General features: G+C 33.3%; 3 protein-coding genes across 3 annotated transcripts; all 3 read right to left on the reverse strand.

Moving 5' to 3' along the window:
• Positions 1-638: 638 nt before the first annotated feature.
• LOC133879460 (uncharacterized) lies at positions 639-5150 on the reverse strand. The gene is made up of 3 exons (XM_062318029.1): positions 5121-5150; positions 1118-1179; positions 639-1027 (listed from the first exon to the last, which is right to left on the reverse strand). Exons 1-3 carry the CDS (start codon positions 5137-5139, stop codon positions 737-739), a joined length of 372 nt encoding a protein of 123 aa, XP_062174013.1. The 5' UTR covers positions 5140-5150; the 3' UTR covers positions 639-736.
• Positions 5151-6900: 1750 nt separating this feature from the next.
• On the reverse strand, positions 6901-8848 carry LOC133880278 (pentatricopeptide repeat-containing protein At2g44880). The gene has a single exon (XM_062319198.1). It carries the CDS (start codon positions 8846-8848, stop codon positions 7046-7048), a length of 1803 nt encoding a protein of 600 aa, XP_062175182.1. The 3' UTR covers positions 6901-7045.
• An 8683-nt stretch (positions 8849-17531) lies between these two features.
• Positions 17532-19954, reverse strand: LOC133879187 (polygalacturonase-like). Its single transcript, XM_062317724.1, has 9 exons — positions 19706-19954; positions 19484-19612; positions 19140-19307; positions 19017-19037; positions 18714-18921; positions 18424-18505; positions 18176-18284; positions 17962-18078; positions 17532-17753 (listed from the first exon to the last, which is right to left on the reverse strand). The coding sequence occupies exons 1-9, from the start codon at positions 19952-19954 to the stop codon at positions 17532-17534; spliced, it is 1305 nt and encodes a 434-aa protein (XP_062173708.1).
• Positions 19955-20589: the final 635 nt, after the last annotated feature.

Consider the following 20589-nt stretch of genomic DNA (forward strand, 5'->3'; position numbering starts at 1 on the left):
GACTCAGATACTGCAGAGTAATTTATTATTCAGTGGTGGTAATTGTGTTGAAAAAATAACGATTTCAAAACGTAATTAATATTAAAGAGTGCCGTTCAGCCTTTAAGATTGTATGTTTTTAAAAACAAATGCACTTACCCAAAAAAGTGCAGTTACATTGGAAAAGGACCAGTGAATTTCTCACTATAATGCAAAGTTGGGGCTTTTGGAGTTTCCATCTACTTTTGAATCAGGACCCTTACAATTTCTTTAAAATTGTAATTAATTCTAAAATCATGCGAATTCATGCAGCTCATTGTTTCGAACGGTTTGAAAAATGCTACCTATTAAAAAGAGGTGGTATGTTATCGAGGCGGCAAATTTTTTATTTATTTTTCCTTACAAAAGGCTCCTTCTTCAAGTTGAATTGACATTTCTTCTTTCGAAAACCAAAATATAGCTGTTGGCTCAAAGTTTTTCTACAACATATAGTGTAAGAATATGATTGAAAATATACTCAATTTTCATTGATAACATGCCTCATTTTTAATAGGTAGAATTTTTCAAGCCGTTCGATGCAAGAAACTGTCTGAATTTAAACGTAATATTTTTACAATCTACATTTGAAAGAAATTGTTGGTGATAATTAATATTCAGGATGTTTGCCTTTAGTTATTACAACTGCGATAGCACTAATAGATAACTACTTTTTGGTATGTCATATAAAAGATAAAGGAAGAGGCCACATTAGGCACATTCAGGTTGCTATTTTTTTCAAGAAAAACCTTCTGAAGAACTTAACAGAGATTAGAGCCACCAACGTCGCCGAGGGAACGAAGAGGACGTCGGGAATGGCCTTCAACACTTTCAGCCGGAGAATCGTTTCTCCAGCTCTCTTAGCCACCATGGCTGCAGGAGGTGTTACTATTCCAGCTATCAGCATGGAGTCATCTACTTTGCTAAGATTGACTGTCTCTTTCATAAAATTGATGAACACACTCTTCTTTTCTTCTTTATCTTTTGTTTCTTCCCAGATCCTAAAACATTTCTGCGTATTGTAATATTTGGGTTATGAGGAAATTAAATGAGAGAATAATAATATATATATAGTATAAATGTGCAAGCAATCTAGAATGACCTTTATTTCCTCGCGCGATGGTACATCATAGTGTTTACCAGGCAAATGCTGAGTTGATAGTGCTGCATAAGATTTATTTTAGGGGACAATTATTGAGAGTAGTTAGCTTATATAAGCTAACTTATTGTTCACAAAAAAATTAAAAAGAAAAAAAGAAAAAAAGAATTATAATGGCAGATTGGCAGGTGACCACCTAAATTGGAGGAGAGGTGTCCTCACGGCCACTTAGTTTTTCTTTTTAATTTTTAAAAGGGAAAATTGTACGTAATCCATCTAAATGTTAATCACTTATGCAATGTGTTCCTTAAAGTTAAAAAACTTTTCAATTTAGTGTATTGAACTTTAAATAAAATTTCAATCTCACATATACATTACGATTTTTTGTTAAAATCTAATGGAGGTTATAGAAAATTTTAAAATACCCTTATTTTAAAATAAATATTTAATTGTAATTTAATGTAATTTTGTAATTTTATAAATTTTACCAGAGGTATAATGGTCATTTGACTATCTGATCATTTAACTCTAAACCCTAACAGGAGGGGCACGATTGTAAAAAGTTGAAAATTCAATACATTAAATTGAGAATTTTAAATTTTGAGAGGAGATTGCAAAAGTTATGGAACTTCGAATAAATTAATTAAAGTATTCATTTTCTTTTATATATTTATTTATTTTAATTTTTAATTTTTCTATATAAGTCTATATATATATATATATATATATATATATATATATATATATATATATATATATATATATATATATATATATATATATATATATATATATATATATCTATATATATATCATACGTGAAGATATCAAGAATAGCAATATGGAAGTCACGAAAGTCGATGATATAATCCCCAATGAACCGCTTGTAGAGCGTCTCCACAACATTAATACTCGACATCTGCGTTGATGGTGATCCTACAATGCAAATTGTACAGCTCAGAAACATTATTATAATCTATAGAGTTTTTTTTTTTTTTTTTTTTTTTTTTTTTATATATATATATATATATATATATATATATATATATATATATATATAAAAATCTATAGAGTTAAATAAATTTATTAACTTTCTCCAGATTCTCCAGTCTTCCATTAATGACAACTAGTAATGACGATGACGATGACGATAACGATATGATGACGATGACGAACGGTAGGAATAGAATTAGTTCTATTTTATTGTTAAGATTTTATTTTGTTGTATCTATTTTTAAATAATGTGGAAACATATGGACATATTATATATGGCAACATATATATACAATTGGGTCTGTGAAATTTAATATGGATCATAAGATGCACCATTTTTAAATGATTATATCTGACATTAAATAGAAGATATTTGAAGGTCGGGTTGAAGATAATGATAGCTTAACACACATATTCAATATTGCAGTTTATTCCTTTAGTTATTTTGGCAATGCTATGCCCCAAGATTAATAAAATTTTTGCACTTATGGTTAGCTGTTCTGGTTTGCAATATATATATAGTCTCTTTGATTTAGCAGCTTCAAAATATATGGCAAAAGTGTGAAATAAGCTACATAATTGGAATGTTAAATTCCTTTCACAAGTAGGGAAGGAGATCTTCTTAAAAGCTGTGATTCAAGTTATTCTCACATACCGTATGAGCATTTTTCAGCTTGTCATTGGCCTTTGCAAAGAAATAAATGGGTTGATGCAAAAGTTCTGGTGGGGGCATAAAAAAAAAATTAGGCCAAGATACATTCAATGAGCTAAGAACGATGGGGACTGGGTCTCGAAAACACAAGGAGGGCTGGGATTCAGAGATTAGGTGTACTTTGATAAAGCTTTTTTAGCAAAACAGGGTTGGAGACTTCTAAAGAACCCCACTTCTTTGGCAGCTCAAATAATTGGGGCAAAATATTATCCAAACTCGACAGTGTTAGAGGCTATTATGGGTAAAAGACCATCTTTTGCTTGTAGAGGTTTACTATCTGCATGTGATGTGCTTAAAAATGGGCTAATATGGTGGGTGGGGTGGGGATGGTCGAGACATTCAGATTTGGGATGACAAATTGATTCCAATCTCTTTTTCTATTCAATCTCCATGGTGAGGTTTTGATGCGGAGGCAAGGGTGATGGAGCCCATCGACCCAGATACCAAGTGGTGGAATTCCAAGCTGATACATGATACTTTTTGCGAAGATGAAGGCCGCACTATGTCAAATCCCTTTGAGTTTTATGCAAGCAAATAATTCCCTAATTTGGAGAGGTACATCACATGGGGAATTCTTAGTGAGAAGCACGTATCACATGGAAAAGGAATTATAAGCTATTTAGCGTGGTGGGAGCTTTAGACAAGGTGCTGGGGTCCTAGGGAAGCTGCATGTTTGGAAGATGATATGGAACCTTAAAATATTAATGTAGTTAAAATGTTCATGTGGAAAGCGTGTAATGATCTTCTCCCAACTAAGATGAATCTTCTTAGACGAGGGGTAGTCACTGATTCATTATGCCCGATTTGCTTGCGAGAAGACGAAACTATAAAGCATATTCTCTGAGGTTGCCCGTTCGCTCAAGACGTATGGGGATGCGGTCCCAAAAAACTCCAGAAAGGTGCGGAAGGGGTTTCTACTCTTTTTTCATATTTTTGAGGAACTTATGGGTCACTGTGATGTTCTAGACCTAGAGCTGGTAGCTATTCTGCAAGGAAAATTTGGTTCTGCAGGAATGGATTGGTGCATAGGGGGGATTTATTCATCCTCAACAAGTACTCAGGGAAGCACGAACCACCATTGAAGACTTTAGAAGAGTTGCTGGGACATAGGTGATAGTACATAGTTCTGGCTATATAGCCCCCCATATTTTATGGCAACACCCCCCCCCCCCCCCCCCCCCCCCCACAAGGTTGTTCAAGGTTAATTATGATGTAACTGTGAATAAGAAGAATGGGCGGATTGGCAATGGCCTTATTATCAGGGATTTTGAAGGGGTTGTTTTGGTTGTATGAGCACTACCAAGAATTTTTTAGTTACACTTAAGGTCGCTGAAGCACTGACAGTTCTCCATGCTGTGGAAATATGTAAAGAGATGAGCTTTCATGATATAATTTTAGAGGGAGATGTTGTACAGATTGTCAGTACGATTAAAGCAATAGGTAAAAATTGGAGCGGTAGTTATATTGTGGATGGCATTAAACTGGAGTTGAGTTAGTTGCGAGTCTGCGATATTAGAGAATTGAACATGTTAAGAGGAATGCGAACATAGTCACTCATACAATAGTTAAAGAGGTTATTTTGTGTGTCATAGATAGAGTTTGTGTTTAAGAAATTCCAAATTATATCTATAGTTGTCGAATAATATATAGGGAGCTTTTTCCCTAGGTGGTTGAAGTTTATTCAATAAAGATTACTATATTTTGATTTTTTTTTTTTTAAAAATATCGAATAATGGCTTCAAAACGTTGGTATTAATGTAAAGATTATCAAGAATAAAAGTAAAAATTGTAGTCCTCTAAAGCTTCAACTTGTGAATATAGGTCATAAACCAAACCCCATAATTCATGTGTGTTTCTTTTTCTTTTTCTTTTTTCTTCCCTCTCTCAATTTCATTATGATTTTCTTCGGTATTTACCCCAAAACAAATAAAGGTAACACAAGTTATGAATGCTAGCACAAATATGTTATGGGTATATAATGATGATAGAAAAAGAAATAACGAATAACAATTAATGATATCAATTAAGCAGGCATGTATAATTTAGCTATTGAAAGCTATCTAATTAATGAACTAGATATGACTATGACTGAGCTTATTCTCAGCTTTATAATATCCATAGACAAAGAAATTAAATGATAATATGCAGAAAAAAAAGAAATATGATGAAAGACATTAAATAAGAATTATCTATATATATATATATATATATATATATATTAAAATATGGAACAGTAGTAAAAAGAAATGATTCAATTAATTCAAAAAAACTCCATGAAAAAAGATAAAAGAAATGACCAACCTTTTCCCATGAAACTCATATTCAAACCCACGCACTTTGCTCATGAAGGATAATCCTGTATTCAGGTGCAACAATAACGTGTGTATATTAAGAGAGGCAGAGAGAGGGAATGACTTCATGTATAGCCTGCTTGATCAGTCTAAGCAAGGTATATTCTTTTTGTCCTTATAAAATTCTTGCCTTGGAACTAGCCTGATTCATGAAGGAGGAGCAATAACGTGGGATTGGTTTTTTTTTTTTTTTTTTTTAAATGATCGGAAACCACTTTAAGTTAGGACTACTTCATGTACTCATTCTTATCAGGTAAATCTGAAACCTATGTCTCGCACTCCTCTCAGCATGGATCAGTTGAGTCGCGAGCTTCGACTGAAGGGCTGACCCTAAGAGGCAACCTTGTCATTTGTATTGCACAAGAATTTCTACAGTACATAGTTGTTTATATGTGAAAATCTTAATTTAAATAATTTAAATTAGCATTTATGATAAACCGAAGGTTTTGGGACAAACGATCATGACTTCATGTGGTATTGGAACATAGCTTCTGAATTCGAATTGTTTTTATAATTAATCTCTCATTTTAATTTAATATTTCATGTGAGACACGTAAAGAGTGTTAAAATATTAATTCAAATATTTAAATTTATCATTTTTTATAAGTTGAAGGTTTTGAAATAACTAATGATTTAACATTATATGCATCAAGTATATACTTCTATGAATCTCTCATTGCAAAATGATTTTTTGTCACATGTCATCACTTAAATGCAAGCTTATACAACATCCACAAGAAGTGATTTCTACATATTCAGCAAAAATAAAATTCAATAAGACATCTTCATATGAAGTGAAAATCTCCCATTTTATTGATTCCTGAAAAGAAAGAAAAAAAAGAAAAAGAAAAGGACTTGATGGATTTAGCCATTTAGGTTATATAGAAAAAATAAAATAAAATCAAACCGATAGTGAAGGCAAAATGATGTAAAATAAAAGATAAAAGATAGTTTGTCATGTAATTTTCAAGTGCATTTTTAATATAAACTATCATCTATTCTTAGAGCACGTGATTCTCACATGTATTTTTTAAAATACATTTTGAGAATTATGTGCTCTAAAAACACAAATTAATTTAATGTTTAGAAAGAAAACTTTGTCAAAAGCAAAACCAAAGATTTCTTTAGACATAATGGTTATTCTTTTATAAACTGCATGCCGTATCCATAAACTACACTTATCGTGGCCTCATGTCGTATATTTGCTACATGTCGATGTCGCTTTTAGACCTAATTAAACCAAAAAAAATAAAATAAAAAATAGATGATTCAATCTTCCTAATTTCTTAAAAAGGATTCCATATATAGGCCTTTTCCTAGTTTCTAATTCAAACTTCTCAAAGCCTACTGGCTTGTAGTAGTAATGTTACAATAAGAAATTTTCTGGGGGTGGGGGGACAAAAGACAAATGAAAATAGAGAAATAGTAGGTTTGACATTGCAATTTCGTAGATAAAAAATGTGATTGTAAACCCAATTGTAGAAAATGTATTGTTTTGAAGTGTGTTTTTTAAAAAATTGCAATTTGAAAATGTAGAAAAATCTGTATTTTCGAATAGTATGCAAGGGGTGCATTTTTAAAAATTCACGATTTTAAAGACTAAATTGCGATTTTACCATACGCTTAATTGCGGTTTTAAAAATTGTGTTTTCAAATCAAACATTTTTAAAATCGTTATTTTTAAATCAGACGTTTTGAATTTACAAACCCAAACGAATCCGAAGTCCCACTCGGTGGCAAAACTTTGCATTTGGCCCATACATAAAAACATAGGCACGGCAACCTCATACTTGTTACCATATCCTGTTGTTTTTTGCTCATATTTACAGGCGCTTCTCCCATTTTTTATGGAAGAAATTCAACGCTCGCCGCTCTCTAGTTTAAATTAATCTGTCCCTTCATGTGCTTCCCCAAGTGCTCCAATGTCATATGCATAGCCTCCAGCTGCGGATACACTCTTTTCCCCGCCACAAATTCCCAGACTCTACCATCAACTTCAATAACGCTACAGCCTACCTCTTTATTTGCTCCATTCTTCCTCATCAACCCCTTAATTTCCTCTACATCTCTCCACCTTTCCTCTGTGGCATACAAATTTCTCAACAACACATAGTTTCCGTCATTCCATGGCTCCATTTTGGCTGCCTTGTTTAGTACTCTCTCAGCCCTCATAATATCCTTGGAGCATCCACAAGCAAAAAGAAAAGAACTCAAGATTATCCCATTAACCTTGTAAGGCATGTTCTCAATTAACTTCTCTGCCTCCTCCAAGCACCCAGCCCTCCCTAGAAGATCTACCATACAACCATAGTGCTCAATCTTTGGGGTAAGCCTAAATTCCTCCATTGTTTTAAACCACTTCTTCCCTTCCTCCACTAGACCACTATGGTTACAAGCAGACAAAACACCAAGCATGGTTATTTCATTTGGTTTATATCCTTCACGCAGCATCTCCGAGAATATCTCCATTGCTTCCTTGGCACAGCCATTGACTGCAAGCCCATATATCAAAGCATTCCATGAAGCTATTTCTTTTTTAGGCATATCGTCGAAAAGTCTTTTGGCTTTTGTAATTTCACCGCATTTTGCATACATATTGACAAGCGCAGTGCAGACTTTTGTTGCTCTATCAAGCTTCCTCTCCCGGATAAACTGGTGAGCCCAGCCGCCCAAATCCAGAGCACCCAAATCAGCAATAGCCGGAAGAATGCTTACGATAGTCACCTCATCTGGTTCAAATGATGTGGTTGACTGCATTTCCTGAAATAATCTCAATGCTTCATAAGGTTGTTTGTTTTGGCAATATCCACCAATCATTGCATTCCATGAAAATAAGTTCTTCTCCGGCATGGCATCAAATAGCAACCTAGCAGAGTCAACATCACCATTACGGCAATACCCAAAAATCATACTAGTCCAGGACACTACATTCCTATCCAGCATCTCGTCAAACAAATTCCGAGCTGAGCCCATCTCTCCCAATTTGACATAACCATCAATCATTGCATTAAACACTGCCGAGTCTTTCACAGGCATCCGATCAAAGAGTAACCTTGCATTACTCATATCCCCAGACCTCGCATACCCACAAATGAGAGCAGTCCACGACACTTCACTTCTTTCCGTCATTTCATCAAACAACGTTCTTGCACTGCCCATCTTCCCATTCTTCGCATACATATCAACCAGAGCCGTTGATACATGCAAACTTAATCCAAACCCAATTTTAACAACATTGCAATGAACCTCTTGACCTTCCCAAATGGCCACATTTAAACCACAAGACTTAGCCAAGATTGTGAAGGTGTAACAATCGGGAACAAAATCCGTGTCCCTCCTAAGATCTCTATAAAGAGTGAAAGACTCAACGAACTGGCGCATACTCACATGGGCTTTGATCATGGAGTTACAGAGGAACGCGTCGTCCCTGTTGGGCCGATGATCGAACACCCGACGAGCGTGATGGATGCCAGCAAGTGGGTTTCCCGAGGCGAAGAGAGCAAGGGAACCGCAGGTTGCGATGAACTTCGTGAGGAGATTAACGTTGGCTTCAAGAGCGTTGCGGAGCATAAAAGCATGGATCTGGAGGATAGAAGCTAAGGTGCTTCTTTGTTGGAGGAGGTATAAGCATTTTCTCTCTGAAGAGCTCCACAAGCATTGCTGCTTAGCCTCTATCATTGCTTCATTTTCTTTTTTGGCGGTATTGTTGGTTATATCCGTTACATTCCAACGGCTTTCCCACCAAGTCAACGCACAAAGAATACAGGTGACATAGTTATCACATATATATATATATATATATATATATATATATATATATATATATATATATATAAAAGCTGAGTTATTTTTTAGAATGGCATAGAATGTTGACATGTGGCATGAATTTATAATTTTTAGTGATTAAACCGGTTCTTTAAGTATTGAACTGGTCTTTTAAATAAAATTGAACCGATCTATTTAATATATATATCTCTATTAATGATACAAGCAGTCTTTCTCTCTCAACTAATGATACAAGTAGAACTCTTTTGTAAAAACATGTGTTTCTTTAGTATTTTATATTTTTGGTTGAAATCTAAATATGTTTTCATTTTGTTTGTGAAATTTTTGGTTGAGCAATTTTTCATTTGAATGTTTTTTTTTTTTTTTTTAATTTTTTTTTTTCGAATGTTCAAAATTATATAGGATTGAAATATAATAGGTATGACATCGACAATATAAAAAATTCCTACTAATTTTCTATTTTATACTTTGATAATCAAAATTATAGTTTTCTTCTTGTTATTTTTCTTCTTCATACTTATTTTCATTTTAAACTATACTTATGGGAACAAAGATTTTACCATGTTTTAATTTATATGGATTAAACTAAAAATAACGGTTTTATGTTTTAATTCATTTGAATGTTTTAGAGGATATTTGTTTTTCTTTTATGTGATTTACACGATTTTTACTTATCTTTTAGAAGTATTATTCTGCTTTTGAAAGCTAAAAAAGACAAAATTTTATTTAATTATTGTGCACAAAAGGAATATAAATGATTTTAAAATACGGATCGGGATCGGGCTTCAGTGCTATAATTTTAAACTAAAGCACATCTATCGTAGAAAAATTGAGGGTCAAGATTTAGTTTCTCAAAACACAGTCGTTTTAATTATGTAAACAAAACTGGAAAAAAATAAAACAAATGCGATCCTGTGCGAGACCGCATTGCAGACTTCCAACGCCTTCACGATGCGATTGGGGAATTCAGGGACGAGACGGTCCAGTGGGGGCTTGGAAATCTGGGAAGGATTAGCAGAACGGCCTTGAACTCAGCCTCGCAGCAGAGAAACATATCGAGGAGCTTGCGAAGCCAGGCGATGGAGAGGAGGGAATCGTCGTCGGAGGTGGACGAGGAGATCGGAAAAGCGGTCGGCGACATGCTTCTTGGGGAGCTCCAGGTCCTCGAGCTCTTGCTCGTGGTTTCCGTCCATGGACACCACCTGGGGGAATCTTCGTCGGAGGTGGACGAGAGGAGCTCAGAGAAGTGGTCGATCGGGGATAGTAGCAGCAAGTTACAGAATGATAGTGTTCATACTTCATAGTAGCAGCAACTTACAAATCGATTCCTTTATTCATGCACATTCCAGAAGGAACGATGAAGAAGATGAGTTGATGATTGAACCGGATTTAATGGGTGCAAACTGGTGGAAGAAAATTCCACACTTCAAGCTCTATTCACGATGTCATCTTGCCAGAGAAGCTTATCAAACCGCAAAAATTAATTGTGTCTGACAAGTGACAAGACTGGTTATCAAGTTGAAAAGTTGTAACTGGTTCCAACGCTTTATCAACATTCAGTTTAGATAGTTGCCTTACATACCAACCAGCTAGTTCAACACTCGGACAAAAGTGGGGCCGACGAATCTCAATACAGATCGCAGGTCTTAAAAACCCAAAAGGTCGTGGTTTAGGTGCTAATTTTAAATCCAAGACTATCTGTTCTCTAGCAAGCATCCAAAGCTTCTTCAATTGCCTCGAAGATTTACTTGGGCAGCAAAATCTCACCCAACACGCACAGGCTCAAGGTCAGCAAGTCTGAGAAAGAACAAAAAGGGGGAAATGGAGGAAGTGGCTGAGAGAAGGGTTGGGGAAAAGAAGAAGTTGGTACTTGAAATAAGGAATATTGTCATGATAAGAGCGTAAATTGTAAAAGCTGGCTCTTCCAACGAGATGAGTCATCATCTGTTTGTGAACTGTGAAGGGGGTATGATACTTGGTGTGAACCCATAATTATTAAATACTGAACCGATTTTTTAAGTAAAAAAAAAAAAAGAGTAGTGAATTTTAAAGGTTGAACCGGTTTTGTTATAATTTTAATAAATTTATTGTGCTTTAATGAAAAAGATCATGGGTGTTAATCTTCATGAGACCAAAATAAGGTCTTTTTTGCATTATATCATTAAGTGTCATTATAGCCGCATTAAGTTGTGAGATTTTTTTTTTTAAAAAATAAAATTAAAAACATGCATTAATTCTAAGTGGTCAGATTTTTATTTAAAATCTTATTTCAAAAATTTTCCTTATATGGGATTTCATTAAATTCAGAATTTTAATGTACAATATTATGGTTTCAGAATTTACTATTCTCCAAAATTATAGAAAGACAAAATTTAAAACTAAAAACGTACTACATTAACTACCCATAATTAACCATATAAGTATTGCATGCATTAATACTAAAGAAACCGTACATGTAAGCTAAAAAGTTATACTACTCTCTTAGATTGATTATTTATATATTTCTCTTTAGGGTTTGAAACATCTTGAATTGTGAAATGAAGAGCATCCAACAACGACATTCAAGAGAAGAATAAAATGTTTAAGTACATAATTTTTTTTTTTTTTGGAAGGACTTTGCTCTCTTTTTCCTTTTTTTTTTGGGGGGGGGGGGGGTGGGGGGTTGTGGAGGTTGAAGGACTTCGTCTTTTATGCATTTTTATAATTAGAATCTAGATATGCTTCTTGCTATTTTTTTTCTTTATACTTTCTATTTTCAACCATGTCTACCTATGGGAATAAATTTTCATAAAAATTGTTTATTTTTCTCTGTATTTTTTTTTTCCCTAATGTTCAAAATTATTTTTGTTTTATGTATATTGAAAAAAATAGGTATCATACAAAGATTCTTACTAATTTTGTATTAATTCTTTGATATTTAGATTAAACTATGTATTCTTTTTGATATTTTTTTTTTCTTTATACTTTTCATTTTAAACCATGTATACCTATGGAAACAAAGATTTAAACATGCTTTAATATAGAGTAATGTTTCTTGTACAACTCTTATACAAATCCAATAACTTTTTTTTAAGATCAACCATTGAATATTTAGGGTCCACATGTAGAAAAATAAATTCAATGTTTAATCATTAAAAAAAAAAAAAAATAGTTAGAGTTGTGCAAAATTTTTGTAAGAGTTGTGCAAGAAACATTTCTCTTTAATATATGTGGATTAAACTAAGACAAAGACTTATGTTTTCCGATTTTTATTTTATTTTTTATTTTTATTTTTTTGTTTATGTGATTTACTCAATTTTTAACTATTTTTTGAAAGTGTTTTTATGCTTGTCAAAGCAAAACATGGCAAAACTTTATTTGGTTGTTGTGCATAAAATAAATATAAATACTTTTGAAACACCAAAGAGATCTTAAGCATTGAACATGATGTGATGATTTATTTGATTATATTAAATGTTTAATGAAAGATTTTATTTTATTTTGTATTCGTAAAAAAATATTTTGTTTAGTTTGTTTAATTAATTACTTGGGTTTTATTTGTATTTACATATAATACGTATCACACTAACAATATCATAGATTCTTGCTAATTTTTTTTTATTAATGCTTTGATAATTAGATTAAACCATGTTTTCTTCTTGCTATTTTTTTTTTTTATTTATACTTCTTTTTCGTTATAAACTATTCATATGGGCACAAAGATTTAAACATGTTTTAATTTTTATGGATTAAATTAAAATTAAGTGTATTATTTTTTTAGTTCATTTGAATGTTTTATGGAATATTTTTGTTTTTATTTGTACGATTTACTCGATTTTCAGCCATTTTGTTTAGTTTGCTATGTATGAGTTTTATTTGTATCGAAATGTAATATGTATCACACCAATAATATTAGAGACTCCTGCTATTTTTTTTTTATTAATGCTTTGATAATCATAATCTACAAGTTTTCTTTTTGCCTTTTTTTTTTTTTTTTTTTTTTTTTTTACTTTATACTTCTTTTCATTTTAAGGTGACATGGAAAAAAGGTTGACGTGTTACTAACGGAATTTGCGAAATTGGACGGAAAAGTAACGGAATAACCCAATTCAAAATCACAAAAAAGTGAAAGAGTCAATATTAAAAATTAAAAAGAGAAGGGACATTTTCAAATCGCACACCAACTCAAAGATTTATTATACATTTAACCAAATTATAATTTCCTTCTCTTCATCCTCCCAGCCAATTAACCACGTCTTGGGTCAACCCAAACACCAAAACCAATTACGTACGTCACCATAGCACTCAACACACCCGCCAACACAAGCAATTACAACTTGTAAATGGAGCTTCCCTTTATGATTAAGTTAATTCATCATATCGTAAACAAACTCAAACTTAATTAAACTCCTTCTCTTCATCGATCATCCGACCCAGCCACGTCTTTTCGTTCAACCAAAACACCAAAAGCAAGAATACTGATAACGATCATTGAGCATTTTTATTATATATATATATATATTAGGAATAAAAATGAGGGCAGATAATAACCGTGTGCATCTGTTATTCGTTATTCGTCATCTGCATATGTGGCTAGCGGCGCATTTCCTTTATATACAATATATATTATATATATTTAATTAAATTTACTAAAATGAGATTGTAAATTAAAAGAGAAAAATTGCCACTTACAAAAGCTTTCTTGGGTGGGGATTTGACATTGGTAGAAAAACGGAGGGAAGCAAAGATGTTGTCGATATTAATGCATGTCCTCATCATTTGGTTCAACTCCATCAGTGGCTGCATTGCACTCACTTGACTGATTGCTGGCTTTGGTTGAGAAATCACAGTATTTTTGTATTTGAGACACAACTCTGTCCGGAACGAGTGCATGTGTGGCAAAGTAATCGTACATGCCTCGTTCATCAATTTCATCATTGATTATGCATTTTCAATGTGCAATATGTTGCACGTTTTAGCTTTTAGATCAGCACTTATAAAAAAATATGCAATACGAAAGGAATGGGTAGAAGAAGTGGCCCTGATACTATTTTACTGTTTCTTGTTTTTTTTAGCTAGGAGTATAATCATTGCCTATCTGTGACAATAATATATCTCAATAGATTAGGACCAGCCATCAATTAAAGTAAGGCTAAGATGATTTCTCAACTAGGCCAATTGTTAATTAATAGTGTGATATATGTTTTCGTTCAATGCTTTTAATTTGTTCAATTGATCTCTTTTACTATGTTTTTTGTGCTTTGTGCTTGATCTAAAATGACCGTATTTGACATTTTTTAGTTTCTTATTAAATGAAAAATTAAAGCAATAATTTTAGAAAAAAGAAAAAAGAAAAGTAATTGATAATATTTTTTAGGGTTAAGTAGTGAACACCCATATGTGGTTTAACTCCTTTATTTTTTTGTCCCTTATGGGTCATTTTGTATTGTAGATTGTACATTAACTTTGGCGAAAGACAGAGATGGTACTTCCGTCCAAAAATTGATGGTAGTCCACGTCAGTGTTACTAAACACCCTTTAAAAGTTGACACCTGTCCCAGATGCCACATAAGTCTGCCCTCTCAGCTGTGGATATGACGTGTACGTACATGCCACCAGGGGCAGAGCCAGGTTTTAGACTTTGGTGGGGGCCAAATTAATAAAAAAAAACTTTGGGGGGCCAAAACTAAGAAAATCAAAAAAATTAGGGCTAAAATTTTTATTTTATTTTTTATTTTTAGATATTTTTTTTTTGGGAAAACCTTTGACTTGGGGGGCCCAGCTCCACCCCTGCATGCCACATCAGTGCCATGTCATATTTTTATTTTTAATTTTTTTTAAAAGCTTTAAATTTTTTTAAAAAAACATTGAAAAAAAAAACAAAAAGAGGGGTGGCTGAATGGTTCGGCCACCTCCAGATTGGCCAAGGGGGACCTTTTTTTTTTTTTTTTTTTTTTTTTTTTTTTTTTTTTTAAAAATATAATATGGCACTGATGTGGCATCTAGAACAGATGTCGACTTTTAAAGGGTGTTTAATGGCATTGACATGGACTACTGTTAATTTTTGGACGAAAGTATCATCTTCGTCTTTCACCAAAACCAAGGTACCATTTATGATACGAAACGAATCAAAGGGAGCAAAAAATAATAGAGTTAAACCACGTACGTAGGGTAAAAACGTATTTAACCCTATTTTTTAAAAGAAGAACACATTATCAGTCATCGTCATCGTTGATAACTTGATATCAGTGATGATAAGTCTCCTCACATGATGCATTTTTGGGGGTGACATATAATGCTATTAGTGACGACACTAAAGTCGTTGCTAATATCAAGTTAACAGTGACGATTTCATGTTGTCGTAGATAACTTGATATCAGTGATGACAAGTCTCCTCATGTGATGCATTTTTAGCGGCGACAAATATTGATACGTCATTATTAGAGTTGACGTTGATGAGAAATAACGTCGGAACATTTGTGATGACAACATTAGCAACGACATACAACTTGTTGGCTTTTTCTCATTCTAAAATGAATGCAAAATGTTAAAATGAATACAACTTGTTGCTGAAAATCCGAACACAATTGACAGAAAGTTCATGTTCTCTCACATGTCTGGACAACCCAGCGGACGCAATTCACAGTAAGGTCTTGTTCTCTCACATGTCCGGACACCCAGCGGACGCAAGTTCCAGAAAGGCCATGTTCTGCATCATGTCCGGACTCGTAAAACACAAACTGCATGCAGAGAAAGTTTTTCATGCAGATGTCTGGACATTAGGGCAACATGTCAGGACACACTTCGCAGAAAGTTTATTTTTTGTTACATGTCCGAACATGTGTTAACGTGTCCAGACACCACCGCTTAGAAATCCGTTCTTCCTGGGCCTATTTAAAAGGGCTTCTAAGCAGTGTTTCTTTAAGAATTCTTGTAGAGAATTCCAGTGTGCTAAGAGAATGATTATTAGGCACAAACGTTTATATGTATCTCCCTTAAAGTGTTTCATGTATTTGTTGTTCACCCGTTCAAACATTAAAGTCTAACTGGAGAGGAGCTCTAGTTCAGGGATCAATAAAAGAACTCTTCAGATGGGTCTGGGAGAGAGGTAGACAAGTAGACGTTTGTTAGAGTTCAAGAGAGTGATTACTGCAAATGGTTATGAGTACGAACTTCTTGTAATTAGCTATTTCTCCTGATAATTGATTTTCTATGTTTAGCTGCATTGGATTGGCTTTTCTCTTTGGTGCAAAGAGTTTCCACTTTGTAACCAAATATTTGTGTTAATTCTTTTTACTACTTTACATATTTGGTTAACTGTTTGGTTGAGGTTACTTAGGAATCTAAATTATTTTTCAATAATGTTGTTTTTGAGTGTTAAGTTACATTACTCTATGAATCTTATAAGCCCTTTTGTTGGCTTTAGCAGGTCTGATATTTGATGGCATACATTTTCATGTGCAAATAAAATGGATTTCCCCCCTCTTCAGCCAACAGGAACTTTATTTGTCTTAGGATTTATATGAAATTGTTCTTTTTTCTTGGTTACTAGTGCTTTGTGTTGACTCTCCATTATTTACCTTCCATTTTAATTAAATATTTTACATGTTGGGCCTCACTTATTAACGCGAGGGAGAGTGTTAAAATATTAATTAAATGATTAAATTTATCTCTTCCTTTCAATTTAAACTTTTGGAATATAATACGAGGTAATTTAACATATATGTTTTGTATCGTGTTGTGTTTCTTTGTTGTCTCCTTGCAGAACTATTTTTTGCTTTCTTTTCCAATTCAAAACTATTAAAAAGTTCTTCTCATGATTATATTTGCTAGTTAACCCGGTCTTTGTTCTTTGGCGCAAGTAAGCTTGTATTGTTGAATGAATGATATCACTGGGTACTTGGATTTTCAGTTTTGGTCTTGGAATCAGTCACTTTACGGGCTGCGGTTCGTCCTTGGCTAGATGTATTCAATGTTAGAATATAAATGATTAAATTTATCTCTTTCTATTAGCTTGAGTTTTGATAGATAAATAGTGATTTAATATTCAATATCATAGTACCCAATAGCGGTGTAAATTAATGTATGCCAAATATTGGTGAAAATGTATGCCAAATATGGACTGAAACTACGTGTCGGGCATAAATGGTGATTTTCTGCTTCGTCAGGCAGGGAGTGTTTTGTTCCCTTTTAAGGGACCTTTGCATCGAGATTTTCACTGGAGAGAGTTGTAGATTGATGTGTCCGATCAATGAAGGTTTTAATTCATAAAAAAATAAAAAAAGAAAAAAAGAAAAGAAAAAAAAAATTAATAAGAATAATAACAATTTGATACCAAGTATGGGGGTTGTATTTCCGTTGGGTTTTAATTATGATCTTGTCAAGCATCAAGCAGAAGCTATCATTCTTCTTAATTAGGAATTGAAGAAAAGGATATCAACTTGTCCTTCAGTATTTTATTTGCTGATAAAAAATAGGAGAAATGGTTTACACATTTTGAACGTTAATAAATAAATGGTTAAAAAAAAAAAAAAACTCTTATTATTGAATATGAACATTAATAAACAAATGGTAAAAGCAATTACAATGAGATACTTTAATTTGAGCACCGTGGAGAGACCTTCCCTTGGCTTGTCAATCTAACACTCTCACAAGAAGCTTTGACACTTGCATCTTCTTGGTAGACTAGATTAACATCTTCCAATAAAATCCCTTGACAAGGAACACTCTTACTACATTTGAAATTTATGGCTTCTTCTGATGCACTGATGCCTGTGATATTTTTGTAAACAACATTGCTTACCTTCACAGCTGATGCCTGTCATTAGAATAAAATGAAGATTAACATCATGTTAGTTTGTGATTGTGAGTTAATATGATGAGTTTAGAGGTCGTACAAGTGTTGTTAAGAGTGTTTTTAGCTTTTACTACAAATCCCTTATAAATTGATGTGACATTTCCATAAGTGATAGGCCTATACGTGAATTTTCATTTCAACTATTAAATAATTAAATTTGGAGTATTACCTGATCCAAGCACGATCCTTTTCGATCACAGTAGTATTGATTTATGATTATAGGATTTTTGACATTGTGCATTTCAATATTTTGAAATGTGATATTTTTTGCATGTCCGGAGCCTCCCTACACGTACATGAATAACACATAAATGTTAAGTGTGAGCTGCTATACAAGGAGTTATGGAGCGCTAAAAAATGCGTATCTTAAAACCAATTCTTACTTGCCAAGTTTTTATTCTCACTCCATTCGTGGTTTTTGAAAGTATCGCTCTATTTACTATCACATCTGAAACAAAATCAGTTGAATTGCCAGCACCTAAGCTTCCAATGCTGAAAAAAAAAATTATGCAAAAATTATTAATAATTAAATTGCAAAACAAAAACCAGCAACATAATATTCATGCATCTTGCTGGTAGGATCGCATGAGTTGAAACATTAATTAGAGGCAAATAAAGGTGAGTTACAAACCTGATTCCATGGCCAGGTCCACAAGCAATATCTGTGGCTTCAACATTTTTTGACCCAGCTACGATTGCAATACAGTCATCACCTTCAATAAATAAAAGATAAAATCTCATTTGTACTTTCATAATCTTTCAATCTTGATTAATTGTTATTTTTTGCATGAAGATCTCCAATAATTTTTTTTACTGAGGCAAGCCAAACTAGATTTTATTTAGCAATTTTTTAAAGAAAATTGACGGTTTTATATTAAAAAGCAACATGCATTTGAACCTTAGAGTCGTTGTGTCTTATACCTGTCCTTATAACACTATTCTGTATCTTAATGTTTTGTGTTTCGGTGACATGTATTCCATCAGTGTTGGGGCTATACCATGGTGCAGTTATCACGAGATTTGAAGCGTTGACGTTTACACATTTTTGAAACGTGAGATGCATTTGTTGTGCGTTTTTGATCCGCAGGTTAGCCACTCTCAAATTGTTGCAGTTGAGGAAAGTCACGGCCTATAAACAATTAAAAAAAAGTGGAAAATGATCGCTTGATAAAAAAAAAAAATGATGAATTTAGTATATTTAAGAAATAGTTAAGAATGGCTTACAGTTGGTGCGTTTGTGCAAGGCTGCAAAACAGACAAATAATAAAAATATTGATTAGTTGAGGTTGTATTAAGAGAAAGAAAGACGACGAAAATGAAATGAAAGAATTGAGTCGAATTACATACAAGTGTTTTGTTGACTTTGCATGAGTTCTTCCACCATTTCCTTCCATTGCCATCGATAGTTCCCCCACCTTCAACCGTAAAATTTTGAATATTTTCGAAGAGAAGCCAATGTTGTGTATGTTTTGGATAATCTGATCTACGACGAGATGCTTGGATTGTTCCATAGACCTAGTATCAAAGAAACACTAAAACTTGTTCAAAACATTTCTATATATATATATATATATATATATATATATATATATATATATATATATATATATATATATATATATATCTATTCATGTCCCTAACTCACTGTTATATATATATATATATACATGCATAGAACGTAAAGTACTAACCTTCAATGTGAAATTAGATTTGCAAGGGCCCGAGAATGCAATTGGTTTAAGATGATAGGTCATATTTCTAGGTACCACAAGAACACTATCTTTAGAATCACAAGCCTCCCTCCAAGCTTTGCTAAATGACTGCAGACGAAAAGTGAGGAAAAAAAAAAAAACTCAAAACAAAATTCTGCAGAAAAAAATAAAAAAGAAAAAGTAAAATAATGGGTTAGGTACCTCTGTATCATCTGCTCCATGATCACCTTTAGCGCGAAAGTCATCTACATTAACTAGCTTTGGTGAAGTAAATGGAATAGGCCTTGTTGTGAGGCCAAAACTTTGGGTCTCAAACTCCAGGCGCCTGTCGTGAATGGTGCGTTTTGAAGCTGGAGGATAAAGCGGGTCCTGATGTTGGTAACTCCCGAAAGAGGAAGAGAAAGACGCTAAGATGATGAAAAGTGCGAGAACATGGCCGAGCTGAGACATATCGATGAATAAAAACAAAGTGTCGTCTGATCAAGGATCGATGTGCAAAAGTTTAATTATCAGAAAGGAACGTTTTTGGTTGTGATTGTTTGATAAGCCGGGGTGTTCTTTTATAAGCATGGTAAGTCATGCATATGTCCGAATGGAAGTAGAATTCCCGTCTCCGAATTTAACTACAATTCGCATGTCCGAATTCTTTGTGTATTCAGATTATATATGCTTATCTTTTAGTCTATAGTGGTCTCATAGTCTAGTCTGTTTACAACTCGTACTTGTACTCTGTTTTGAATTATAACTAATTTAGCTATTTACTAAATAATTAATATTAATTTATTTTCAAGCGTTCTTTTGTTGGTCAACCCACTGAGGAGGCTTTTACAACTTGTAGTCTGTTTAGATCACTACAATTGCTTCCTTCTCAACACACCCACTGACACAACACACAAGCAAATTTGCAGTACAAGAAATGGCATCCTGAAGAATACTGATCGAGAACGGCTCCGACGAAAGGTGATAGAGCCTTTTTATCCTATATATATATATGGCCACGCTCCTCTACTTCCGGTTCACTTTTGCCATGATTTTACTAGTGAGAGTCCAGCTAGTATTAATTAACCTATAAAAATTAAGTTTTA

This window comes from Alnus glutinosa, chromosome 10 (assembly GCF_958979055.1).
Source record: "Alnus glutinosa chromosome 10, dhAlnGlut1.1, whole genome shotgun sequence".
Taxonomy (NCBI): Eukaryota; Viridiplantae; Streptophyta; class Magnoliopsida; order Fagales; family Betulaceae; genus Alnus; species Alnus glutinosa.